This window comes from Dipodomys merriami, unplaced genomic scaffold (assembly GCF_024711535.1).
Source record: "Dipodomys merriami isolate MVZ:Mamm:240054 unplaced genomic scaffold, mDipMer1.0.p SCAF_8, whole genome shotgun sequence".
Classification (NCBI taxonomy): Eukaryota; Metazoa; Chordata; class Mammalia; order Rodentia; family Heteromyidae; genus Dipodomys; species Dipodomys merriami.
In genome coordinates this window covers 31,959,543-31,987,506 of record NW_027206401.1, presented here as the reverse complement: position 1 = coordinate 31,987,506, position 27,964 = coordinate 31,959,543, and the positions used below count along the sequence as shown (strand labels likewise).

The 27,964-nt window shown below is 43.0% G+C and overlaps 2 protein-coding genes across 4 annotated transcripts; one reads left to right on the top strand and one right to left on the bottom strand.

Moving 5' to 3' along the window:
* Positions 1-54: 54 nt before the first annotated feature.
* Ppil6 (peptidylprolyl isomerase like 6) lies at positions 55-25,325 on the bottom strand. Of its 3 annotated transcripts, none has more exons than XM_070010879.1 (8): positions 24,649-25,325; positions 22,136-22,231; positions 17,329-17,517; positions 15,225-15,287; positions 14,979-15,126; positions 10,942-11,025; positions 6,602-6,737; positions 55-948 (listed from the first exon to the last, which is right to left on the bottom strand). In XM_070010879.1, the coding sequence occupies exons 1-8, from the start codon at positions 24,781-24,783 to the stop codon at positions 843-845; spliced, it is 957 nt and encodes a 318-aa protein (XP_069866980.1). In that variant the 5' UTR covers positions 24,784-25,325; the 3' UTR covers positions 55-842. The 3 variants fall into 3 exon arrangements, with proteins under 3 accessions (XP_069866980.1, XP_069866981.1, XP_069866982.1); XM_070010880.1 differs by having other exon boundaries at positions 10,942-10,998; positions 24,649-25,286; XM_070010881.1 differs by lacking the exon at positions 10,942-11,025 and having other exon boundaries at positions 24,649-25,324.
* On the top strand, positions 25,237-27,958 carry Smpd2 (sphingomyelin phosphodiesterase 2). The gene is made up of 10 exons (XM_070010878.1): positions 25,237-25,371; positions 25,542-25,638; positions 25,773-25,849; positions 26,130-26,223; positions 26,336-26,425; positions 26,618-26,700; positions 26,811-26,943; positions 27,047-27,151; positions 27,320-27,473; positions 27,559-27,958. Exons 1-10 carry the CDS (start codon positions 25,322-25,324, stop codon positions 27,942-27,944), a joined length of 1,269 nt encoding a protein of 422 aa, XP_069866979.1. The 5' UTR covers positions 25,237-25,321; the 3' UTR covers positions 27,945-27,958.
* Positions 27,959-27,964: the final 6 nt, after the last annotated feature.

Genomic DNA, 27,964 nt, shown 5'->3' with positions numbered 1-27,964 from the left:
CAGAGGACATATGGTGCTGAATGCCATGTATAAACAATGAAACATGACACTAAATTGGTTTTTCTATTACATTGTATTTTTTTGGTTATTTATCTAGTTTCTCCTGGTTGAAATGTGCTGACAAACAATACAATTCTATTACAGTATTTTAGATTTAAAGACCACTAGAGATATCGTTAAATTAAGTTTGAGGCCTGTCTGGCTATGTTGTGAGACCTTGATTAAAAAAAATAATAATGTTCGACAAGCAGTGTACTCATTACCTTCCATATGAAACTGTAACTGCTCTGTACATCACCTTGACAATAAAATAAAATTTTAAAAATACAACAACAGTGATAATGGTGACACTACTTTGGGCAACAGAATAACAGAATAACCATCAGTAACATAACACAAGGGGCTATGTCTCACGTAATAAGAAGTCCAGAAGTAAGGAAAAGGTGACGTATTAGTCCCATATCTTAAAAGGTTGGGACTGATTTCCCAGTTGTTTTGATCTTTCCTCTATTGCCAAAAGGTGACAGCTGCAGTTCTGATATACCTTACATTCTACCCAGAATGAAGGGAAGGGGTCAGGATCTTGGGTATTCCACTCTTGTCTCATGGCCATTTCCTGATGCAAGGGACCCTGGGATACTGAGTATTTTGCTTTTGCAAGTCTCTACAAATAGAAGCAAGGAAAGGAAAGGGGGGAGGGGCTAGATGTCAAATGAATCAACCTACAGCGTCTGCCACAAGCTTTTAAATTAGAGGTTGTCAAGCATGGTTTAATTTGATGTATAAACAGTTGATCAGATGCAAAGTAATAAACCATTGTAGAAAATATTCACATAAAAAAATCAAGCATTTCCGCTGTCAGTTATTCTACATGTAGATATTGGTCTTTCGTTCTCTGTTGGAACTACTTCTAGTTGTTTAAGAACTTCTGTTCCTTCAACCAATTGCCTAAATAGAAAAAAGAAAAAAAAAGAAAAAATAGAGAAAAGAAAAAAAAAACTTGTGGTCAGTCATAAATTCTTACATCTATTTCCCAAATAGATTTGGAGCCAGCTATAGCCAGCTGTTTATAAGCTAACGTTAGTTGTAAATATCTGAAATGGCTCCACGTCCACCCACTTTGTCACATCTACACCCAGCACCAGCATCCCGGCTGCAGTTCCCTCCTGCCTGGAGGCTGCCAGCTGCAGTTGCTTCTAGCTGGCTTTCCACATTTGCTCCAGCACTGGTCCTTCCTCTTGGCATCCATTCTCTTCATTGCAGTCCTAGGGATCTTTTACAAATATAAATCTGCTGTTACCTTCCTGCTGTTAACACTCCCATCATTTTATAATAGAAACCCAAATCCCTTCCATCGGTGGCCCTCTTGTTCTCTGCTCCAGGCGGACTTTGATACCTCAAGAGTTCTGTGCTTCCTGCCACAGCTACCCCTTGCCTGGCTACCTCCTGGCTTTCCTTCAACTCTCATCTCAGCCCCACTCCTTGAAGACATTCCCCAGGTCTCCCTGCAAAGGTCAAGTTTCCCAATGCCTTTAGAGCAATTCCAAAGGGTGATACCTTACACTTATGATACCTTACACTTATTTGGATATTCGTTGGCTGTGTGTGTGTGTGTGTGTGTGTGTGTGTGTGTGTGTGTGTGTGTGTGTGTGTGTACACTTGTACCTAGGGAAGGGGAAATCCTGGGCTTGAACTCGGGACGTGGGCACTGTCCTTAAGCTCTTTTGCTCAAGGCTAGCACTCTACCACTTAAGCCACAATTCTATTTCCAGCTTTTTGGTGGTTAATTGCAGATAAGAGTCTCACAGACTTTCCTGCCCTGGCTTGCATTGAACTGCAATCTTCAGATCTCAGCCTCCTGAGTAGCTAGGATTTACAGGCATAAGCCACTGGCATCCAGCCCTTTGGCTAATTTTTAATTTTCCCATGAGATGGGATCATACTTTTGCTCAGAGTTGAGCATCTATTACAATGTTTGGCACATACTGGTGTTTAACCAACATCCATGGAGTCCATGAATAAAATCTCAAAACTATGCCAGTTTGGACCCCTGCCAGACACTTGCTGATCATAAGCAATAGCTCCCTGAGAGTGGTGTAGACTTTTGATGGTTCTTTCAATTCCAAGATAGAAACATGAGGTACAGAGATAGGCCTAGACATAAGACTCAGTCAATGCCTGCATTTTAGCAATGGCTGGAATTTCTATCTCTTGTCTTTTCAGGACATGGTCAGTGCCCACCCTGACCATGTTCTATCCCTTTGTCTGTGTGCCTCTGGCAGTCAGAAAATATGACACAGTATGCTGCAGTTTGAAGTGCATTTCAAAATTTAATTTAATTAAGAAGTAATTAGGTCACAACAATTGATTGGGACATTTTCACAGGAGTGGGTAAGTTATATTGGAAGTAGACTTCTGAAAGAGAGAGAGAGAGACAAATAGACAGACAGACAGACAGCTCTAGCCCCCCTGTCCTCTTGCTTATCTTGCTCTTTCTCCTGTCTTCTACCATGTGCTCCCTGAGCATAGAATGCCCTGATGGGGCACAAAGGCCCACACCAGATGCTGACACCCTACTCTTGGATCCCTGGCCTATAAACCTTCACTGTTTATAAATAAGTCAGTCTGTGGTGCTCCTATAGTAACAGAAAATGGACAAAGACAAAGGACAACATGGTACATTCTGAAGCTCAAGAGTAGAAGATGAATGGGCCCATTTCACCTCTGTCCAAAGAGGGAGAAGCCTAGTCTCCCAAGGTTTCACAGATATTGAATGAACACTCAAAATGTGATCATCTTCACTGTGATGTATCAGGGACAAGATAAGTAAGACTAGGTCTTGCCTTAACATGTTCACAATGTGCCAGAGAGACAAAAAAGCCATGTGTTTTTGTTTTGCTTTGTGCCATTCCTAGGGCTTGAACTCAGAGCTTTGCACTCTAGTGTTCTACCACTAGAGCCACAACTCCTCTTCTGACTTTTTGCTGGTAAATTGTAAGCCACTGGTGCTTGGGTCAACCTCACCTGCCTTATCATATCTCTTATTTTCCCCTCCTCATCTTCTTAAGATCATTTCAACAGGTTTAAATGTTCTAATTTCATAATGCATATACAGTATTTGGACCATATTTTCCTCTCCACTCAACTTCTTCCACCACCTCCATTTTCATTCCTATTCAGTTTGTCCTTCACTTCTGCTAGAGTTGTTTTCAAAAGAAGTTGGCCATGTTGCTCACAATTTACAATTCTTCCATGGCTTATCACCTTTCGGGGAGGCTGACCCCAGTCACACAGCACTCTTGGCTCACTGGACTGGGGCCTTAGCACTTTCTTCCAGCTTCTACTCCTTCCTGTCTCTCTTTGGCACTAAACCAAATGATTTGCATACAAGATTCTCTCTGTTCCTTAGGACCTCTTTGCAGGATCTTCTCAATTCTTCACAAAACTGATTTGACTAATTGTGATTTCTATCCTCTCTAACTTCTACTTTACTTTCTCTATTCAGCTCTCTACTCTTTATTACTTTCTCATGATGTTTTCCATGACCTCTTCCAAACTTGAGATCCTCTGAAGATAAAATGAACTATCCCTGCCACAATCCCCAACATACACCCCTTACCTCTCTACCGCGTGTCTGCACGAATGGAAGTCTTACAAGTTTATATTTTGGTATCGTTTCCTAATGAGGCCACTGGACAAAGGCCATGCTCTGTGGATTGCTGTGGTCTCTCTTGACAGTCAAGACAGTCATGGACTAGAACTAGGGGTTGTCTCAGATGAACAGAGAATTTCTGTATCTCTGGCCCTTGCTAATCCCCTGTCCCAGCCTTCCCTAGCTGAAAAACCCCCGAGGATGCTAAAGGGTGCTAGGAAGACACAGCCTGCCACTGGAAAGGAAAGTGTCCCTAAGAGTTAAGTTTTGTGCAGTTTAACTGGATTATTTAGTTGCCTGTTTTGACTTTACAGCAGCTCCCATTGGGTTCTGTAAGGTTTCATGTAAGTATTTCAGCCCAGTCAAACCTGATCTGGAGATTTAAGGGCTAAATGAGACCATAGTTAGGTGAGAACAACAAAGAGGATTCAGTGCCTCCCTGAGGCCAGAAGAGTAATAACAACAAAAATTCCTAATCTCTTTCTGGAGAGAGACCAGGACCCACTGAAAATAAGACCAAGCACTCTTCCATTCCACGATTATCCTGTAAGGACTCATATTTGCTTTGTTTTATATTTTCTAGTCAGGTAATGAGTACATTTCCTTGTGGACAATGACACCTCCTCCCTTGCAGTCTCCCAGTTTTTCCCTCCCATTTCCATTCACAAACTGAACAGTTCATTTCAACATAGTGTCTAGTGAGGACCTCTGCTGCATTTGTTCACCCTTAGTCCCTCCAGCATGTGCTTTTCTTAAAGGAATTAGAGAATGTTGTGTTAATTCTACCTCAAACATGACCAATACACCCTTTGCAGAACTTGTTTAGCCCAGTCTGTTGCTGGGCTTTTTGTGTTTTGTTCTGTCCTGTTTTTGAGCTGTTTTTCCCAATGCACTCTGAGCAGAATTTTGTTTCCTTATGCTCCCCATACTGAGCACAAAAACTAGCCAGTCCAAATGCCTAAGGGAGTTCTAGTTAAATGAATCTGTAAGACAGCAGAAGTGATGGCTAACTAAAGCAAGGTGTGGAGCCAGAGTGGGAGAGATGTGCAAGGCCACATTCTACTGTAGCCTGTCTATGTCGGCAGGAGGGATGGGGATGGAGACATTAATGTTTTAAGGTAGTCATGGTTGCATTGGTCTGCAAGGGTGACCTTAATAAGATGCAAAGGATCACCAAACATTCGGTGGTAGAAGTCAAGATTGTCATTCAGATGATAGAAGCCAGATTGAAATGATTCAAGAAAAAGAGTTATTTGGTTGCAAATTAATTCAAGAATATGTTTCCGAAATCAGAATGTAGTTTATTTAGTATAAAGGAATTGAAGACAAGCTATTATTTAGGGCCTGAAACTATAAATGTTAAGTCTTCTCTAAAGGAATGAAAATATGTCTTGTGCATTGTACTTACAAACTGACATGTTAAATTGAAATCCCTTTGTAGAGCTACTTAAAGATAAAAATAAGATACATGTATACATGTACATAAATATATATTCAATCTAGAGCCATTACACTAAAGGAACTTATTGTGGGTAAAATTAATAGTGGCATGAAACTCCTTCTTGAGTTGAAAAAGCAATAACTACCACTATGGAGTGGCTGAAATGTTCTAATATATATTCAGAAAAAGACCTAATATTTTACACCTTATCAGGGAAAACATATTCATATTCGCTTCAGTAATTAAACAGAGGAATGAAACACCAAAGTGCTGGAAAGTATATCCACATGCACACTATCATCTCACTAATATCCTTCCTGTGTATGTGTGTGTGTGTGTGTGTGTGTGTGTGTGTGTGTGCGCACATGCGTGCATGCTAGCATGTGCATGTGCACTGTTAATGTGGATAGAACTAAGGGCCTGGGCACTGTCTCTTAGTTTTTTCAATCAAGATTGGTGCTCTACCACTTGAGTCACACCTCCACTTCTGTCTGAGATCCTCAAATATCAGTCTTCTGAGTAGCTGTCATTATAGTAATGAACCACTAGCACTTAGCTTGGGAATATAATAATTATAATTATAATAATACAAGATGTTCCCATACTTAAGGTTGTTTAGTAGGAAAGTTACATGTAATGGAGAGCTTTCAACAATCTCCTCATAATGTTCCCAGACAATCAGTAAATGGCTTTCTGTCTTCACTGCTACCTATAATTATATCTATATCACTATACACTATAATAGGACTTACAGTGATTTCGAATTAATAATAACCATAAGGCTAAAGATGAAAGGTAGAGTTAGCAACCTAGATTGCTAAATAAATGGATATACGGATTCACAGATAAAACATCACCATGGCTGTGGTGATTTTTTTTGGGGGGGTGGGGGGTTCTGGTTGTGGGCCTGAACTCTGGGCCTGGGTGCTGTCCCTCAGCTCTTCACCTCAAGGCTAGCACTCTACCACTTGAGCCACAGTGCCACTTCTGGCTTTTTTTTCTGTTTATGTGATGCTGAGGAATCGAACCCAGGACTTCATGCATACAAAGCAAGAGCTCTACCACTGAGCCACCTTCCCAGCCCAGTTATTTTTGGTTTTGCTGATGCTGGGACTTGAACTCTGGGCCTGAGTGCTGACTCTGAGCTTTTATCTTTTCCCTCAAGTCTAGGACTCTACCACTTGCGCCACAGCACCACTTCCAGCTTCTCTGAGTAGTTTATTGGAGATAAGAGTCTCCTACCCAGGGTGGCTTTGAACCATGATCCTCAGATCTCAGCCTCCTGAGTAGCTAGGATTACAGGCAAGAGCTACTAGTGCCTGGCCCATGGCTGTGTTTTATGGATAGAAGAATTCTTATAATTATTTTTTAAATGTGTTTGCCTATAATTGTAGTAGTTTTGATTGAAAGCCCTATCTTTAGCTACTTACAGAATATGTACAATACTCATCCAAATCCATACAAGCAATATTGTCACACAGTAATGGACAAACCTAGAATGTACATACCCAAACGCCACATATTTCCTATCCAGATAGGGAGCTGATTGAAGTGTGATATAGAATTGTGATGCATTGGTATGATGGCCTCTGTTGACCATTCCAAGCACTCCTCGTTTATTATGAGGAATTGAAAAGTTTTCATCTAGAAAAGACAATAATTAGTCATTAAATTATCTATAAGCTATCAATTGATTGTAAGATGTAACAAAAAACTGTTAACAGGCTCATTTTATATATTAATATATTCTGAATTGCAAATACTCTATTTGGTTTTCTTCTTCCTTCCTTCCTTTCTTTTCCCTTCCCCTACTAATTTTCATTTAGTAATGAAAAGTATATAGTTTGTATACAGGTAAAGGTCAATAAGCTGTTGTGCTATTTTGGCAGTGATATTTCTTTCAAACTATCAACATGATCTGAGAAGAAACATTTGCTCTGAAGAGTCTTTCTCTCGGGCCTGATCCTTCCCCTGCAACACCCTCCACATGCTCTGAAGAGAGTGAAGCAGAGGAAGGTCTGGAGATAACAGGAAAGTCTGTGTGTGTATGTGTGTTGTGTGTGATGTGTGTGTGTGTGTGTGTGTGTGTGTGTGTGTGTGTATGTGTGTATGTGTGAGCTTTCTCACCACTGTGGCAGAACTCCTGAAATAACTTAAAAGGAGGAGGCAATATTCATTTAGTTCACATTCCCACCATGGTGGGACACCCATAGCAGAGCAGACTAGTGGCCATGAAATAGGCATTGAATTCTGCACTTGCAGGTTTTCTCATTCTTAATCCCATCAGGATCCTGCTTATTGCCTGCAGGCCAAGGCTTATCCCTAGTCAATCCTCTCTCAAAAAGGCCTTCAGACATACACCCAGAATTGCTTTACTCATCTCCTAGGTTCATCTCAATCTAATCAAGTTACACATAGAGATGAACCCATCACCAAGGGTAACAGAACTTGAGCTTTTTTGAGACTTAGCCTTGTTCTCTTTCTGTCCCTCATCCTTCCCTCTGGAAGCTCAATCTGCTGCTTCACTGGATTGCTCACTGAGTGCTTTCTAATTTGGTGGTACAAGCTTCACTGAACACACCACTAGGCTTCAACCACAGTTGAAACCCAACATGGGAGTCAGGGATCTTCAACAGCGGCACAAGGCTTGTTTCAAGGGCTACGTGAGGAGACTGCCAAAGAAATCAGCCTCCCAGGACAGAAGGCCTTATTCTTGCTGAGGCTGACCCGTCAAGCATGAAAGCTCTATTACTTGAGCCACACCCCAGTCCTGTAGCATCTTCTTTTATAATCTACCCACTCTGTGCCACTAAATCCAAAATGCCAGGACACTGTTCTTTTGTGATTTTTCTCAAGCATTCAAGGCTACTTCTTCATAACAGGATCTGGCCAAGCACCTGCTTCTATCTATTTAAACATCTATTAGCATGAACACACTGAACTCTTTCAGGGTAGGAATTCCAGTCATATGGTCTTTGATTCGTTGGGCCCAAGCACTGTACCTACCTAGCTCACTGTTCAGTGAGTGAATAAAGGGTATCATTTGCATGTTTTCATTTGAAAAATCCTTTTCTTTGCACAAATTTAGAAGAAAACTAGCTATTCCTTCACCTTTTGGCCACTGGTTCATTAAGATTTTTTTAAATCTTTTAAATTTTTAACTTTTAGAAATACACAAAATGGCATAGAAAATCAATATTTATTTACAGAATTCTATTAGGAAAACACCCTTTTAACTACTACCCTGGCCAAGAAAACAGAACATTGTCAAGTTCCTGTTGTCTTACCCAAATAATCACTCAACAGATTTTCCTGTGTATCATAATGTTTCCTTATATTGGAGCCTTGTCTTTCCTATTATAAGACTGTCAGAAAAAAAAAAAAAAAAAAAGGACAGGCTGGCCGGTGGCTCATGCTTGTAATCCTAGCTACTCAGAAGGCTGAGATCTGAGGATCGCAGTTCAAAGCCAGCCTAGGCAGACTCATTTTTATTGTAGACTCATCTCCAATAAAGCTCTAGAAAACCAGAAGTGGTGCTTTGGCTCAAGTGGTAGAACACTAGCCTTGAGCTGAAGAGCTAAGGGACAGCGTCCAGGCCCAGAGTTCAAGCCCCACGACCAACAACAACAACAAAAGACTGTTAGGCTGCAGATGTTAACTCAGTGGCAGAGTGCTTGCCAAGCATTTGAAAAGCCCTGGGTTGATTCCTAGCCCCCAAAACAATCAAAATGGATTTTTCATGCCTTTTAAGTCTAACCTGCAGCATCTGCCATTGTCCCTGACATTTTTATAGTCTATACCTGAAATGTCCCCTAAAGACCCATGTGTTGAAGGCTTGATCTCAAGACTGTGGTACCCCTGAGCGGTGATGGGGTTCTTAAGAAATAGGACCTAGTTGTTGGAAGTTAGGTCACTGGCATGTCCTTGAAAGGGATATTGACTGGGAGAGAGCAAAGGAAGGGGTGACACTGTCCAAAAAGAAATGGACTCATTACCTTACTTAAGTAACTGTAACCCCTCTGTACATTGCCTTTTTAATAACAATAAGAAAATTATATTAAAAAAGAAGAAAGGGATATGGGGACCTGCCGCTCCTCTCAGTGTCTCTATCTCTCTTTAATGCCCATAACATACATAACATGATACTTTCTATTGAACTATGTTTGTTTTAATATGCTAACTGAAGGACATGAGGGTCAGAGAGACAAGGGTGCATATACTTCATGCACAGAAGGTAAATCTAAATGATAAACTGTATGAAAACTTACAGGACAGTCATATACAAGTTGACTAAAATATGGTAGACACAAGGGAGGATTCTAATGGTAAAATTTCTTTTGAATAACTAACTTATGGTTTAATTAAAATGAATACCAGGAAGTTTCAGGTCTAAACTCTAGCAAGGCATGATATTGACCAAAATGCATTGTACTCATAAACTGATACGTTGAATTGAAACCCTTTTGTAAAACCACTTAAAGGTAATAAAAATTAAAAATTATTTTTGAAAAACCTGTGTGGATTTTATTGCATGATGCAGCACAATGAGGATATTCCTTTGCCAGCCACATGCCCCTCATGCTTCTCCGCCCCTTTCAACAGAAGGTGCAGAATGCTGCCATCTCCATCTTTGGAAAGTGAGGAGATACAGAAAGGGTGAGATTCTACTTCCTTGTGGGCAGCAAAATAGGTGCTATTCTAATCCCATGATTTCCTTTTCCCTTATTAATCAGAATACTATTGTAAAGAAATGTTTTCCCTTTGCTACAGTTTGGAGTAATTTACATGGGAAAGACAAGCTAAAATGCTTGATTCTTTCCCAATTTTGCCAGTCTTTGAAATAATGCATTCTTTTCCTATTGTTCACTCAAAGGAACCAATTATGCTTTATTTTATAATAGCATTAGGAACTCAAGGATTTGAGATATTTGTCAGGTTCCAATCAATTGTAATTACACACTTTTGAAAGCTCAAATGACTCCAAATTTGGCTAGTGGGAACATTTTCCTGTTAGGGCCTGTGTCATGACCCTCATAATCTTTCATACCGCTTTTGTTATCTGATAGAACACACTGAATGTCTTCTAAAGAAAGGATCCTAATTAAAATCCTAATGTTAAGCACTAGTATCTTACTCCTGTAATCCCAGCTGCATAGGAGGCTGAGATCTGAGATTTGCAGTTCAAACCGAGGCTGGGCAGGAAGGTCCATGAGACTTATCTCCAATTAACCACCAAAAAGCTGGAAGTAGAGTTGTGGCTCTAGTAGTTGAGCACTAGCCTTGAGGAAAAAAGTTCAAGGATGGCACCTAGGCCCTGAGATCTAGCCCTAGAACAGAAAGAGAGAGAGACAGACAGACAGAGAGACAGACAGACAGAGAGTCAGAGAGACAGAGACAGAGAGACAGAGAGACAGAGACAGACAGAGAGACAGAGAGAGGGAGAGACAGTCAGGGACAGAGAGACAGAGACAGACAGAGACAGAGACAGAGAGATGAAAGGAAGGCAAAAAGGAAGGAAGGAAGGATGGAAGGAAAAGAAAGCAAGCAAGCAAGAAAGAAAGTGGGGGAAGGGAAGGAGGGAGGGAAAGAAGGAAGGAAGGAACGAAGGAAGGAACGAAGGAAGGAAGGAAGGAAGGAAGGAAAGAAGGAAGGAAGAAAAGAAAGAAGGAAGGAAGATAATTAGATAAGGGGCAGGGGAATGTATAAAGCTGTTGACCAGAATGGCTTTTCTCATCATTTTTAATTCCCTCTTTTTCTATGTATTACCACTTTTACTTTGTTTGGAATTGTGAACCAACTCAAATTTGAATCCATTAATAAATGGCTGACAAACTTTAAAGATACATACCTTCAAATGTTGGTCCATAAATAGACTCTCCATCATCTCCTCTTCCAGCTACTATATCTGAGAGGAGTAACAATACGTAGATTTCTGAGCCCCAAAATGGTTAGTAATGACAGGGGAAAGACACTTTCAGTCATGATCCTTTTATACCAATGTCACAAATTTCTGTACCATGAAAATATTATATTGTAAATTCACTTTTATTTTGCAATTATTTGCATTTTTAGAATTCTATTTTGTTCTAACTCTTCATGAGTAGCTTTAATATGGGTAGCTTTAATTTTGATAAAAATCTTGGAAATAATGAAATATTAAACTATCCTTATGGCTATGAATTTTTTAATGTTTACATAATTTGTCTTTTCCACAACTTTTCCCATAGTCTATCTTGCTTTTCAGAGAAATGGAAAGAGGAAAGAGAAAGAGCCAGATGCCAATGGCTCATCCCTACAGTCCTAGCTACTCAGGAGGCTGCGATCTGAAGCTCATGGTTCAAAGTTAGCTGGGGCAAGAAAGTGTGTGAAACACCTCCAACCACAAAAGCTAGAAGTGAAGCTGTGGCTCAAGGGGCAGAGCACTAGCCTTGAGCAAAACAAAGCTCAGGGATACATCTAGGTCCTGAGTTCAAGCCCCAGAACTGGTATGCACTCAAGCACACATGTGAGCAGGCGCACACACACACACACACACACACACACACACACACACACACACACACAGAGTTCTTTTTGAAATAAAAAGTTCTGTAAAAAGAACTCATTCGCTGGGCACTGGTGGCTCATGTCTGTAATCCAAGTGACTCAGGAGTGTGAGATATGAAGATCATGGTTCAAAGCCAGCCCGGGCAGGAAAGTCTGTGAGACTCACCCCCAATTAACCACCAGAAAACTGGAAGTGGCTCTGTGGTTCAAAGTGATAGAGTACTATCCTTGAGCAAAAGAACTCAGGGACAGTGCCCAGGTCCTGATTCCAAGCCCCATGACAGACAAAAAAAAAAAAAAATCATGTTCAAATTTCATTCCTATAGTTACATTGGGTTTGGGCTGTAGCTAAGTAGTAAAGTACTTGCGTAGTCATGGAATTGACCCCAAACATGGTTAAAAAAAATAAAATTAAATCCATCTACAGTGATACTTTAATTTACACCATCTGTTGGGAATGAGAATCCTTTTGACACAATGAGAGTTTTGTTGTTATTGTTGATCATGGGGCTTGTGGGCCTGGATGCTATCCCTCAGCTCTTCAGCTCAAGGCAAGCACTCTGTCACTTGAGCCACAGTGCCACTTCTGGTTTTCTGGTAGTTTATTGGAAATAAGAGTTTCATGGACTTTCCAGCCTGGGCTGGCTTTGAACTATCATCCTCAGATCTCAGCCTCCCGAATAGCTAGGATTACAGGCGTGAGCCACGGCACCTGCCACAATGAGAATTTTTTTAGGTGCTTATATGAGATACATATTTTGATTTAGGCATGCTCCTACTATAAAAAGACTCCACAGCTAAAGAGGAAGCAGGCCTGTCCCCGATATCCCATCTTCAGTCTCTATTTGGGAAAGGGCATGGAGCATTTAATTTGTACTATTCATAAAGCTTGTTCAGACGTGAATTGGTAAGCCGTAGGTCTGTTCTCTGCATCACCCAGCCCTGCAGATGGACAAAACACTGCAGTGGCAGAGGCTAAGTTGCAATGTGGAGGTGAAGGCTCCACTAGCATCAATTCTGTTGGATTCTAGAATTTGCTTTACTCAGGCAAATCTGCTCAGGTGGATTTTCTGCCCTACTAATTTACCTCCTATCAGTCCGGGCTTCTTTGCCCCATTCTGCCCTGCCCCTCCCCCAATTCCCCTCTTGTCTTCTGCATTGGATCCTCCACTGAGGACTTTATATCCACACCATTGTAATCAGTGTTGTCTGCTATTTTTGAGGTTATAACCAACCGTCTTGAACTCAGCCTTGTAGATCTGATATTATCTCTCTACCTCTCCAACCACAGATTGAGATGCTGAAAAGTGATGCAATGCAAATTGAAAGTCACATGGCTTTGATTTAAATCTCAATGTTAGTTTCTTTCCCCACATTTGTTGTCTGGGAAGTCTTTGCTGAGATACACTTTGAGGAAAAAAAGAAATCAGTCAGATGAGGGGTTAAAGGAGAAGGATAGCTGGAAAAATAGCTAGAGCACATCCCAGCCAATTCAAAGAACAAAGGCCCACCTAGGTTGAATGTACCTGAGAAGCAGCAAGAAGGCCTTTGCATTGAACACAGTGAAAAGAGGGACATGTCAGAAGACCTGGGTGGTGGGCATGAGTGGAGGAGGTTGGACTGTGTAGGACATAGCTATCCTACAGGGCAAGCAACAATGCTTGGAAGCAATCTGAGGAACAATACAAAAGCATATTTACCTATAATCCTAGCTACTCAGGAAGCTGAGATCTGAGGATTTTAGCTTCAAACTAGCCCAGGGTGGGGAAAGTCCATGGGACTCTTATCTCCAATTAACTACCAGAAAATTGGAAGTGGAACTGTGGTCCAAAGTGGTAGAAGGCTAGCCTTGAGCAAGAATGTTCAGAGACAGAGCCCAAGCACTGAGTTTAAGCCCCAGGAACAACAAAAATAACAAAAAGCACATTTAGATCCTGTGCTGTCAAACTCTTCAGTGCCCTGGGGGAAATTCCCCTCTGCAGGAAGAACATTTCCCCTGGGCCTTTTCAATACTCAGTACTCAATGTGATGTTCCTGTAATCATTCTATGACAAAAAAAATTTTTTTGATTCAGAGAGCTAGGTGCCTTAACCAAAGTGGTGTGACTTAGCCGTAATCAGCATCAGTCTCAGAACTTTTAATACTGTTTTGTCATTATCTTTGTTTTCTATTATCTTTAACATGTTGCTTCAATGTCTGGAAATCTGACCAAGACCTGAACACTTTACTGTTTTACAATTTTACCTCAATTAAATAAACAAGCACACACACACACACAAAAAAAAAACCCCAGCAAATAATATGAACTGTATTTTCCCAAGGCTTATTCTGGGCCTATTTAAACCAAAACCAAAACAGAATGCAGAAGCAGACTGGCTCCCTTTGAGGGTTGTTTTATATTAACAGAAGATTGAAAACAAGCCAGGTGATAGTTTGTTCTACCTGTACTCCTAGCTACTCTGGAGGTAGAGATGAGTACTGTAGCTTAATACAAGCTGGGGCAGAAAGACAGACAGAGAGAGAGACAGAGAGAAAGAGACAGAAAGAAAGAGACACACACACAGAGAGAGAGACAGAGACAAACAGAGAGACAGAGAGAGAGACAATAGAAAAAGCTGATGTGGTGTGTCACTTTGGGAAGTGTTAGTAGGAGGATCACAGTACGGGTCAGCCAGAAACAGAAGTGAGATAAATGTAGCCTTAAGTCCAAACCTCAGCACCACAAAAGAATAAAAGAAAGAAAGAGAGGAGTTGGGGTGGGGGGGGGGGAGATGGAAAGGGATGGGAAGGGGAAACAATGGAAAATTAAAATGATTTAGCAGGGCTGGGAAGGTGGCTCAGTGGTAGAGCGCTTGCCTTGCATGCTCGAGGCCCTGGGTTCGATTCCTCAGCACCACGTAAGCAAAAAGAAAAAAATCCAGAAGTGGCGCTGTGGCTCAAGTGGTAGAGCACTAGCCTTGAGCTTAAGAGCCGAGGGACAGCGCCCAGGCCCAGAGTTCAGGCCCCATGACCGGACCCCAAAAATAAATAAATAAATAAAATAAAATGATTTAGCAATATGAAAAACTAAGAAGACTTAAAAATTTTTGTAGGTTTTCATGTTGTTTATGTTCATTGACATGGAAAGATAAGCAGCACATATTTAAAAAACAGTGAGGTTAGATAATAGTGTTTATAATATGACCTCATTTTGGAGATAAAGTTGCTTTATATGTACAATGCTTAGAGTCTGCATCCCCTTCATTAGAATGTTCCAGATCATACTAAAAAAATTAAACAACAATTTGGATATTTCAATTTGGTGTTGTAATTAAATTATATTTAAGATATGCAACTCACCTCCTCCTTGTATCCAGCCATTTGATACAATTCGATGAAAAATTGAATCTTTGTAATGCAGTCTTACGCCCCTTTCAGAAAACCCTGCTTGTCCTGTGCATAAGATCTGAAAGTTTTTACATGTTTTGGGACATATATCACAGAAGAGCTACAAAAAAAGATGACAATGTCCAAAATTAAATAGTAACATGTCAATGGTTATTGATGTCTCCAACTTACTAAGAAAACCTTACAAAATACTCTTACCTCAAAAACCAATCTTCCAGGTGGTGAAGTCCCAATACAAATATCCAAGAATACAAAATCATGCTATTCAAATTAGGGAGGAAACCCAAAACAAAACAGTGCAGGTCAATATCTTGTAAGAAAGTTAAATGATCAAAAATAAAACAATTTTTTCAGCAATAACATTTTGATATTACCAATAATATTTAGCAACAAAATTAATGAGGGGCTTCAAGTTTTTGGGGTTTTTTTTGCCCAGTCCTGAGGCTTCAACTCTGGGGCTAGGCACTGTCTCTTAGCTTTTGTGCTTAAGGCTAGTGTTTTACCATTTGAGCCACAGCTCAAATGGTTAATGGAAATAAGAGCCTTATTAACTTTCCTGCCCAGGCTGGCTTTGAATTATGGTCCTCACATCTCAGTCTCCTGAGTAGTTAGGATTACAGGCAGGAGCCACCAGCATCCAGCTTATTTTTTAACTCTTTACAGCTTATATTTTTTAATTTTGTATTTCACTATACATTTGGGGTAGAGGGACTGACCCAGGTCTTTGAGCTTGCTGAGGAGCAGTCTACCACTTGGCCACACCTCAGCACTAACACTGTTTTCTTTAAACATTTCATTGTGAATGAAGTTTTGAGTAATGTTAATATATTCAGGATTGCAGATGTACAGCCTGGATGCCCACTACCTTGCCAACTCCATGTGGAAAGGAACACTGGGCAGTCTCTATGGGAAAGAAACAGACTGGGTCTTCTTCTCTATTTCTTTTTCCTTTTCTTAGTAGTTTTGGGGAAAACATCCACTGTGAGTAGTATGCATTTAGTCACTTTGTGGCCTGGATTTTCGAGACAACACAGATTTGCTAGCCAGAGACAGGGCATGCCCTTTCCAAGTGGGAAAATAAGGCCACTTTCTACAGGAGTTGCAGGGCCAAGGACAGGGAAGAGAAGGAAGTCATGCTCTCCACGTGCACAGGTGCCCGGGCTCCAGTTGTCATCTGTAACCTTTCTGATAGGTGGTCATGTGAGACCCTGCTTAGGTCTAGGAAGAGGCATCTAAAATGAAAACCCCAGTTTAACACAGCTCAGATCCTCATTCTATGCACACTGGCCACTGTGGGCATGAGCTAACACCAGATGGTCTAACAGCTGTTCCTGCAATAAGGTTTCTTAGAAAAGTTACCAATTACTTTGAAAGTATAAAGTACTTTTTACCTCTACTGCCATCCTACCTTGGTGTTTGATTCTCTCTGCCTTTTTACTGTCCCCTCCCACAGAGATTGCTATAGCCTATCAAGGTCTGTGCTTGAAAATGTCACTTTAGTGGGGAGTGGTACTTCACACCTGTAATCTCAGTATGAAGAAGGCTCAGGCAGGAAGATCTTAAAAACTAGCTTGCGTGACAAAATAAGAGCCTGTTTAAAAAATAAATCATATACACATACTGACCTTGTCCACCTTTCCATCTTTTAGTATAGTATCTGTCACTAAGGTATTAGAAAGTGAAGTATTTTTGTACTTAAGTGAGCTCAGTCTAATAAGGAAGTGTGTGTGTGTGTGTGTGTGTGTGTGTGTGTGTGTGTGTGTGTGTGTGTGTGTGTGTGTGTGTGTGTGTGTGTGTGTGTGTGTGTGTGTGTGTGTGTGTGCATGTTTTAAGGTGAAGTCTTACTATTTTGTCCAGCCAGGCCTTGTAATCATGGGTTCATGATATCTTACTGCTTCAGCCTCCTGAGTAGCTGGGTTACAGATTTATACCAAGGAGGTCTTTATATTTAAAAATGAGTAATTCGTGCATATAAATCTCTAACGGGGAATAGAAATGTTTGAACAGGGAAGTTTTCCCAGTGCAGTTTGCCTGCTATAAGGCATACTTATTTTGTTTTTGCTTTTTGATATATACTTGGTTTACATACTTCCTAGCCAAATCTTGATGTAAGATAATCTTTGCAACTACACTTTAATTAAGATCACTGAGACCAATCTCCTACCCACCCCCCCCACAAGGATATTAACATTTTAATATATTAACATTATATATAGGTTGAGGATATTAACAATTAGTACTAATTCATTATAAATAATCAAAAATTCATTATATTTTTTCTTTAAAATTTATTGCAACTTGCCTTAGTGTCTTTTATGAATTTAATAGCATAATTCAAAGTTAGAGCCTCATACAATTCAGAAGGCCTAATGTCAACTACATCCCACATCTTTTGGGCCCATTTCTGCAAATCAAATGCATTACCCAGGAGCCGATCATTAATAAAACACATCACAAGGGAAGAATATTCCCAGGTTTCACCCTTGAGTTCCTATAGGAAAAGGAAAAACAAGATGACATTTTGAATGGAGAAACCTAAAACAACAACAAACAACTTGATAAAACACATAAACCAGAGCTTGGAATCATCTTTAGGCTAACTCAATTTGTCATCTCTAGGATAGAGTCCTTTTAAAATATGCTTTTACACCAGGTGCAGGTGGCTCATGTCTTTAATGCTAGCTACTCAGGAGGCTGAGATCTGGGGATAGCAGTTTAAAGCCCTAAGACTTTTCTCTCCAGTTAACCACCAGAAAAACTGGAAGTGGAACTGTGGCTCAAAGTGATAGAGTACTAGCCTTGAGTAAAAGAGCTCAGGGACAGCACCCAGGCCCTGAATTGAAGCCACAAGACTGACCCCCCCCCCCCCAAAAAAAAGTTTTTACCATCACTCAAAATTCTGCTGTTAGAGAGAATTTTTTTTTGTCGGTCATGGGGCTTGAACTCTGGGCTTCGGTGCTGTCCCTGCACTCTTCAGCTCAAGGCGAGCACTCTACCGCTTGAGCCACAGCTCTACTTCCAGTCTTCTAGTGGTTTATTGGACATAAGAGGCTCACAGACTTTCCTGCTGGGCTGGCTTTGAACCATGATCCTCAGATCTCAGCCTCCTGAGTAGTAGGATTACAGGCGTGAGCCACCGGTGCCCAGCTGAGAAATTTTTTTAAACAAGAGTTTTTGAGAATCTAACATCGCTGAAAGTACCAAAGGATTTAAAGGCAATCTTAATTATAATCATCCAGATACTGGTAGCTCACTCCTATAAATCTAGCTACTTAGGAGACTGAGATCTAAGGATCATGGTTCAAATCCAGCCCAGTCAGGAAAGTCCATGAGACTCTTATCTTCAATTAACACCAGAAAACTGTGATGCTGTGGATCAAAGCAATAGAATGCTAGCCTTGAGCAAAAGAGCTCAGGGACAGAGCCCAGACCCAGATATTAAGCCCTATGACCGACCAAAAATAGATTATAATCATACCAATTTTGAGATGGTCCTCTGCTAGGAAAAATCATTATGTGCATAGCCACTTGTTACATTGACTTGCAAACAAAACACAATCTTTGCCTTTATCTAAGAAAAAGTTTACTGTGCATTCTTGAAAAACTTTTCAATACAAAAACAATGTATAGGGGCTGGGAAGGTGGCTCAGTGGTAGAGCACTTGCCTTGCATGCATGAGGCCCTGTGTTCGATTCCTTAGCACCACATAAGCAAAAAGAAAAAAGCCGGAAGTGGCGCTGAGGCTCAAGTGGTAGAGTGCTAGCCTTGAGCTGAAGAGCTGAGGGACAGCGCCCAGGCCCAGAGTTTAGGCCCCATGACCGGACCCCCCCAAAAAAAACCAATGTATATATCTGTATATGTGTGTATATATCTATGTGTATATATATGTGTGTGCACGTGCGCACATGTGTGTGTCTGTGTGTGTGTGTGTATGTTTGGGAAAAGCTGGAGAAAAGGGCCTTGGGTATAAGACAATGTTATTTTTGCTATTTTTGGGTACAGAAAGATCACCATAGGAACTGCCTCTTATGGGCCAGTAGGAACTTCAGGAACAGTCAGAAGCATTGAAGAAAAAAACTCACCTTCCCCAACATTTTAATTCCTAAGCCCATAAAGAAGTATGGCTGGGTGCCCACGACTCACATCTATAATCCTAACTACTCAGGCAGCTGAGCTCTGAGGATCCCAGTTCAAAACCAAACTAAGCAGACAAATTCATGAGATTCTTGTATCTGGTTAACCAGCAAAAAGCCAGAAGTGAACACATGGCTCAAGTGGTAAATTAAAAAAGCCAAGCCAGAGTGCAAGGCTCAGAGTTCAAGCACAAAAAGAAAAAGAAAAACAAAGCTGTGTTGGCATTTTCATCCACACAATGTTGCCAATCCAACTACAGGGTAAAGTGTGACCACTGGGGAAAGTCTTCTCTCAAATCTAGCTTATATTATCCAGTGCTAGCAAATCATCAACAACTTGGTACAGCCATTCTCAAACTTGAGTGGGCCATTAGGATCACAGACTACCTGAGCCCATCTGACTGTGGGATGAGGCCTCAGAAATCCTTGGCATTTTTAATAACATCCTAGGAGACACTGGCACTGATGCTGTAGAGATGGCACTTGAGAAATACTAGTTTGGGAAAGTTTGCCATCTTGTGCCATTTTCAGCTCCTCAGATGAGATCTGATATCCTATCATCTGTTTCCTGGGCCTTTCTCAGAGCTTGCTTCCTGTCAGAAAATCAGTTTGATGCTTTGCTATGAATTACTGATAAAGCCTATGTGCCAATACACCCAGGAGTGTTCAGTGGTGGTAGGGAACCTGATTGTGGAATTTTAGTCAGGAAAAATGCAGAAAGTACATTTGGAGGCTAATACTTTCTAGAGCTTTCTATCAATAAGACCTGTGCTGCTGCCTTTTTTTTTTTTTTTTTTTTGAGGAGAGCTAGGCCTCTCCCATAGGGGAGCATTGCACTTTGCTGAAGTGTATGACCAGCTGGATCCAATGAACTCATTCACTGAGACCAAATGTGCTAAGAAGTCATATGTATAATGAAAGACACAAGGCTTACACTGAAGAAGACCAAAAAACCTGGCCTGAAAATGAAGAAAGGAATAAGGTAACAAATATCTAGTTGAGGGTGGGAGAGAGAGGAAGAAAAAGAATAAAGGATAGGTGGCAAGAATCAGCAGTTGTGAACTAGAAAGCCTCATTTAGGAACCATGTAAAAGGCAAGAGGAAGTGAGAGCAAAAATCTCTCCAGCTAGCCTAGGTTGGAAGGGTGGAGAGTAGGGGAATGGAATCTATGTCAGCCTGTAAGAGGACAGTGGGAATTTGCAAGGGGAATGGATGCATGCATACATCATATGATCATGGCTGTCTTGTAGGCAGAGAAGGTGTGGCTGGTAGGTAGTCATCATACATTTGATGATATATCAGCATAAATCTGGTGATAAAAATTAAGAAAAATTCTGTTTTCATTTCTTAAAATAGGTTCTTTCAAGCTGGCCTTGGAATGTATAATCTTCCTGTTTTCACCGCTAGTGCTGGGATTAAGGGAATGAGGTGTGTGTGTGTGTGTGTGTGTGTGTGTGAGCCCAAGTGCACACGCGCGTGTGTGACACGTGCACACACCAGTACTGGCAGTTTGAATTCAGGGCCTTATGCTTATGCTCATGCTTAGCTTTTAAGCTCAAGGCTAGTGCTCTACCACTTGAAGCACACCTTAAACTTCCATCTTTTTTTTACTGGTTAATTGGAGATAAGAGTCCCTTACACCTGTCTGCCCAGCTGCTTTTGAGCCTTGATCCTCAAATCTCAGCCTTCTGAATAGCTAGGATTACAGGTGTAAGGCACCAGTGTGTGACATGACACCTTGTTTTATATAAAGGAAAACTGTGCCCAGTTTGACAGAATTGTCTTAGTTTTAGAATTAAAATTTCCACTTCCCAGGATATCCTTCAGGCCTAGACAGAACTATTGGTCACCATAGTTGTTTCAGGATTAGAATATCTGTGTGAGTGTATATATATATATATATATATATATATATATATATATATATACACACACACACATGTATATATACATATATATATGTGGATGCTATTAGTATAGTGCCTGCCATTCAATAAATACCATATGCAGGTGTTTATTGTGGCTCTTTTGAACCCCAGTAAAAATGTATCATAGCTCTGAAAGTATCAGACTTAAAAAGTACTTGATTCAATCTTGCACCATAGATGTGATCAAGCAAAGACTAAAGTAGTCTCATAAAACACTATTTATGTGCTGCTTAATCACAGGATCACAGGACATCCTTGTGCAACCCAGCTCTGAACAGTCAACATTGCTTGGATCAGGAATGTGGAGATTTCATTATCCCTTGAGAAGATGGGGTGAGGCAGAGAAACCAGCACTAAACTATACGGAACAAGCAGGAGGTGGATCTCATCCCATCCTCCCCAACAGGAGATATGGGTAAGCCAGATGCCCCCTCAGCATCCTTCTTTTGGCATGCTCCAGGTAGGAGCATACTGCCAGTTGAATGAGGGTGGCACTCCAGAGGAAACATATTTTTGACACTGGACGAGCTCTGTGGGACCTGAGGTCTGGAGCTCTCCAAGGGTAGAGGGGAGAACATGGAGAAGAAAGCTTCAATGAGACAAACTATCCCATGAGAGCTTGGTGACGATTAATGGAGTTCCCGTGGGCAAAAGCTTCACAGAAACTGGCTGCTATCTCTGTGGTGGTGTACAACACCCACACTTTCTAAGCAAAGGCCAGGCCACAGCAACCTGAGTATCTTGGTGTCACAAGGAGTGTAAGTAACACACGAGGAAAGAAGGTTAACTAACGCCACTGAGAGGTTAAAACTTACCTTCATGACATACCTTTCAAAGGAAAATCTTGTAAATATGTTACTGTTTAAAAAAATCAGCCAGCAAAATGATTGAAATAATGTAGAAAAAAGTACATACTTCAGAGCAATAAAATCTAGTTGCCTTAAAATGACCCTTCCATTACCTCAAAGAAAAAAAATGAGTAAATCATTCCGGTAAAATGCTGCCTGTTGCCAGTATCCTACACATACACATCCTAAATATCCTTTACCCTTTTCTTTTCTTGTAGATATTGAGTCCAGGCAAATTCTTGAAGAGGAACCAATATAGGATCTTCAAAGCTGGATGGATAATTGTTCCTTAGAGTCTAGATTTTAAAATAGAATATTTAAGTTTAGAACAAATGCTCTTTTAAAGTCAAATTCATTTCCCTCAATTTTTTCAGGATCTCTGGGAAGGTTCATGCAGCACACACCCAGGACACACAGTCTGACTGAGAAGCCTCTCTACTGCTCCCAGAGGCGGCTTCAAGTCGTTCCAAGCCCTCTAGGGCTTCTGTTGATTTTTCTCTTGCTTTTAGGTAGCAAGCTCCCAAGGGCAAGGGCTATATTGTATGTAGGCTTCCTGTATCTGTAGACTTCCACATCAGTCCTATTGTAGACCACCCATACTTAGTAACTGAGTAAATTAGTTTATGCCAGTCACTTTGCAATCTGCTATGTTCTTTTAGGACTAGCTTTTTCCTAAACTCCTGCTAAATTGCAGTGGAGCTTTACAGATGCTTGACTTGTGATTGCTTTATTTTACTGATGTAAGGAAAATGACCCAAAGGATATTATGGTTATATCTCTTAGAAAAACGAGAACTAAATACCAAATAAGTTTAGTTTTATAGTGTAAGTTTAATATTGCGTATGCTTTGGTTACACGTGTGTCTGTCTCAGAGAAAATTCTTGCTAGTTAACAATTCATGCCAAAACCTATTGGTTTTGTTCTCTTTTAGGAGGCCAATGCCTTATCCATTAGGCTACTGGGGCTCCTAGGTTTTGTTCTCTTTTAAAATTAGCATACCTTGGTTGTGCAAAAGGGTGTTTATTTCCACACATGTATACAATGGATCCAAATAAACCTCACTCCCTCCATTATTCTCCTCTACTCCTCCTTTCCTCCCTCCCCTCCTCCTTTTCTCTCTCTCAGCTCCACTTTTGTGTTTTGCTTTTGCTGGTTTTTGGAAATAAGTGTCTCATGTGCTTTCCTGCCTTGACAGGCTTTAAACAAGGAACCTCAAATCTTCTGAGCTTTCTGAGTAGCTAGGATTAAAGGGATGAACCACCAGTACTTGGCTAACTTTTAGACTTTTAAATGGCTGAAAAGAAAATCAAATTAAACTTGATGTCATATGAAAATTATATGCAAGCCAAATTTAGTGTCTATAATGAAGTTTATTGGAACACTATCATTAATTTACATGTCTATGGTTGCTTTTGCTTGTTTTGTTTGGTAGGTCTACCCCTCCACCCCCCACTTATGTACCTGCTTTTACAACACAAGGACAACTCTACTGAAATTATGACTGAGATCTTATGGCTCAGGGACCATGTATTTGCTACCTGGACTTTGTAGGGGAAAAAAACTGCCTATCCTTTCCCTACAGGGTGGAATAACCATAGAAAATATGCCTTTATTAAAGGAGCTTGTTGTGTTTTTTTTTAAGAGATAAAAGTTCCTCAAACTCATTACATATGTGTGTTGCCTGGTCAACAGTCCATAATTTCTACATCTTTTGATGACACATGTATCACTTTTTCATAGATATCTGACACTTGTTTTCTTTGTCTTGATGTAAACTTAACCTGCTTTGAAAATCATTTTTCTAACGTGATATAATTAAAATATTTTACTCTGTAGACTCTGGAAGGGGCAAGATGGCAGAGATTTCTTCAGAGGAATTCTTTGTGGGAACAATTTTGTTACCAGTATCAAAGTTGTTGCCAATCCAAAATTACCCAAGTATCCATCTGGAACACAACCACACGTAAGACATGGTTGTGAAGATATCATTTCTGGAGCTAATTCCAAAGACATTTTATATTTCAACACTGTTACATTCCCACGTTGCCGCATTTCTCCTATTGTAGGTGCAATGCAGCCGCATGACCAACTAGGCCAAATCCTGCACTCTCTTCAGGTATTTTCCTTTGATACCATTCTGCATGTATTGTTTTTGCAAAGAACTATTTGGAATCTTGAAGTCACTCATCCATTCATTACATCCACGAAGCATCTACTTGTTAGAATGCAGTGACTATTTCAGAAAATTTAAAGAGCCTTTCCGTATGAATATTTTCAAAAATCACATTTTGAGGGGAGAAGGGGGGTGTTAAAGCAGCTGACTCCCCTGCTCGCCAACATTTTTCATGAATTGCAAACATCTACAATTTAAGAAATTACCGTGGACTGGCGAGTAGGGGGTGGGGAGCACCATTTTCCCAAGAAGGTTCGGAACGCTTCCTTTCCTCAGATCTCCCTTTTATAGGTCATCCTTCTCTGAGTCACACAAGCGTCCTGGACCTGCATTTGTGCCCCACACGCTCGGAGGAGGGACCCGGCGGAGCCCGCTGGGCTCTTCCGGTCCTCCCGGGCCCCTCCACCCCGCCCCGCCCGCCGCACGCCGGGGCAGGCGAGGGTGCGCAGTCCTCGCGCAGACCCGGGCTGGGTGCGCAGTCCTCGCGCCCGAGTCTGGAGGATCGCAGAGCCGCCGCACTTGGGGCTTTTTCCTGGTTACCTCAGCCGCGGTCTTCGCAACCTGAAAGCTGGAGCAGTTATACAGTCCCACGATCTTCACTTGCAGCGGCCGTGGGGGCGGCGGCTGCAAGCGGCTAACGACAGGCTTGGGCCGACAGGGCTGCGGGGTGGCCATGGTGGCGCTCCGAGACCGCCCCTCCCGGAGCACAAACACCGCGCGTCGCCGCGGCAACGGCGAGGCCCCGCCCCCACCTCCCGCAGGGGGCGTGGCCGGGGCGAAGGGCGGGCGGTGTGGGCGGAGTGGGCGGAGCCTCTCTCTAACTTTGCTCTTGTTGCTGTTGAACCGGATTTAGGGGCCCCGGGAGGGGCGCCAGAGGGCCACGACGGCCAGGGACCAGCTTCAGGACGGAGAAACTCGAATCCGCCCGCCCGAGTGCCCTCTCGGGAACCCCAGGGGTCTGGAGCGTGCTGGGATTTCGCCCTAGATCTTCTTTCGGGATTGGCAGACCGCAGTATCTGGGCCAGAGAAGCGGGTTGTCAGGGTAACGCCGGAGTCTCCCCGCGGGAACCGCGTGGGCTTGGGGAACTCGGGAGTCGGGGGCCCGGGCCACCTGTGTGCGCCACCTCGGGACGCGGCGCCGCCCGCCCGCCCCCACTCGCGCCCGGAGGCGGGAGGGCCCATCGGTCGGCGCCCCGTGTCGTCCGTCCCCACGATGAAGCCCAACTTCTCGCTGCGACTGAGGATCTTCAACCTCAACTGCTGGTGAGTGCGCCCCGGGAGTGGTGTCCGAGGGACAGCCAGGGGAAGAGAGAAGGCCGCCCTCCCCCCTCGGCCCCACGATCGATCTCGGGGTGCACCCCCAAGCCCACCTCGGCCCCCAAGCGCCGGCGGTGCCCATGGTCACCCCTTGCCCCCTTCCTTCTGTTTCTTAGGGGCATTCCCTACTTGAGCAAGCACCGGGCTGGTCGCATGGAGCGCCTGGGAGACTTACTGAACTTGGAGAGCTTTGACCTGGCTCTGCTGGAGGAGGTGGGGGTAGTGCGGTGCTGCTGTGGATCCCAGGCTGGGAGGAGGGGGCGGAGGGGGGCGAAGGATGCGGGAGGAGGACTGTGGAGAAGCTCCCCGCGGGGAAAGGCTAGGCTGCATCCCCGCCCTTCCTTCAGGTGTGGAGTGAGCAGGACTTCCAGTACCTGAGACAGAAGTTGTCCCTCACTTACCCAGCTGCACACTACTTCCGGAGGTGAGCCACCTACAGGCCTGAGCCTGTTCCAGAAGGGCTCTTGGTCCTTCCCTCCCTATCCTGCGCACTGCACCCTCCTCCTTCTTCCTCTGGGTTTGAAGCAGGAAGATTCCTCCCTCACTGCTTTGTCCCTCAGCCTCCTACAAAAGCCGTTCTGATGTTTGTTCTGGGTTCCAGCAATAGAGTGAAAAGTTGCTGATTAAACTAGAGACAAGGGAAAAGAGGACTGGGTATTTTTCTCCTCGATTGCCTAGTTTATTGAGCCAGGTTTGGCTTTCAGTGGGATCATTGGCAGCGGCCTGTGTGTCTTCTCCAAACACCCAATCCAGGAAATCACCCAGCATGTCTACACCCTCAACGGCTACCCCTACATGGTAAGTCTCCCCCACCCCACTCCACCCCAACTAAAACAAAGCACAGGAGGCAGCACAGGGACTGGGCAGAAGCGTGGCAGGGCTAAGTGAGGTGCCTTCCTCCTACCTGCAGATCCATCACGGTGACTGGTTCTGTGGGAAGGCCGTGGGGCTGCTGGTGCTCCATATCAATGGACTGGTGCTCAATGCCTATGTGACCCATGTAAGTGAAGCCAGTGGTATTTTAGGGCTGGGACACACAGCTGCTGCTGTCTGGGGGTCAGGTGTGGGGTCAGGATGTCCTAAGGTAGCAGTGGGCAAGTTTTGCCATTCTGTACAAACACCATGCCAGCTGACTGACCCACCTTGATATAGACAGGACCCTGCGGGCTATAATTCCATCTGTCTCACTTAGCTCCATGCAGAGTACAGTCGGGAGAAGGACATCTACCTAGCACATCGTGTGGCTCAAGCTTGGGAACTGGCCCAGTTCATCCAGTGTGTGAGCCTGGGCTTGATGGGAAGTGGGAAGGGACCCAGGGGCTGAGGGGTGGTCAAGGCTCCACTTAGAGGGCACAATTCCTTCCTCACCAACCTGGCTCCCCCAGTCACACATCCAAGAAGGCAGATGTGGTTCTATTGTGTGGGGACCTCAACATGCATCCAAAAGACCTGGGCTGCTGCCTGCTGAAGGAGTGGACGGGGCTTCATGATGCCTACCTTGAGACTCAGGACTATAAGGTGAGAACATGCCTGCCTGTTTCCAAACACTTGCACTTCTCTCCCTCTTCTTCCTCCCACATCTTGGGATGCCCAGAGCTTTCTAGCCACCTGTTTCTTCTAGGGCTCTGAAGAAGGCTGTACTATGGTGCCCAAGAACTGCTATGTCAGCCAGCAGGACCTAGGCCCATTTCCCTGTGGCATCCGCATTGACTACGTGCTCTACAAGGTCAGGTCTTCCCCCTAACATGTGTTTCTTGGCATCAGCCTGTGCATATCTACTGTTTGGCTCATCCGGTCTTGGGCAACTGATAAATCGAGAGTGTGGGATTCTGGGAGCTGGTTCTTTGGAAGAAGGCCTTCCAATAGGAGCTTTTCTCTTTTTCCCCTTGCCTAGGTGGTTTCTGGGTTCTGCATCTCCTGTAAGACTCTCCAAACCACTACAGGCCATGACCCACACAGTAGCACTCCACTTTCTGATCACGAGGCCCTCATGGCTACTCTATATGTGAGGCACAGTCCCCCTCAGCAAAACCCCACCCCTACCCAAGGTGAGTCATCTCTATCCTTCTCTTCCTCAAGGCAGCTCCTTCACTGTATGAACCTTTTCTGCTTCACTGTTCTATCTTGTTCCAGGACCAGCAGAGAGGTTGCCATTGATCAACCTGCTGAAGGAGGCCTGGACAGAGTTGGGGATTGGTATAGCTCAAGCTCGCTGGTGGACCACATTTGCTGGCTATGTGATTGGTCTGGGGCTGCTTGTCCTGACGTTGCTGAGTGTCCTGGTGGCAGGAGAAATGACCAGTGAAGTGGCTGTACTGCTCTGGACCCCCAGTGTAGGATTGATATTAGGGGCTGGCGCAGTCTACCTCTTCCACATGCAGGAAGCCAAAGGTTTATGTCGGGCCCAGGCTGAACTCCAGCATGTGTTGGGAAGAGCAAAGAAGACCCAGGAATTGGGCTTAGAGCCTCAAGTAGCCGAGCTACTGGGGCAGCAAGCAGAGAACAGAGTTGAACAATAAAGTGTAGCACTTTAGTGGCT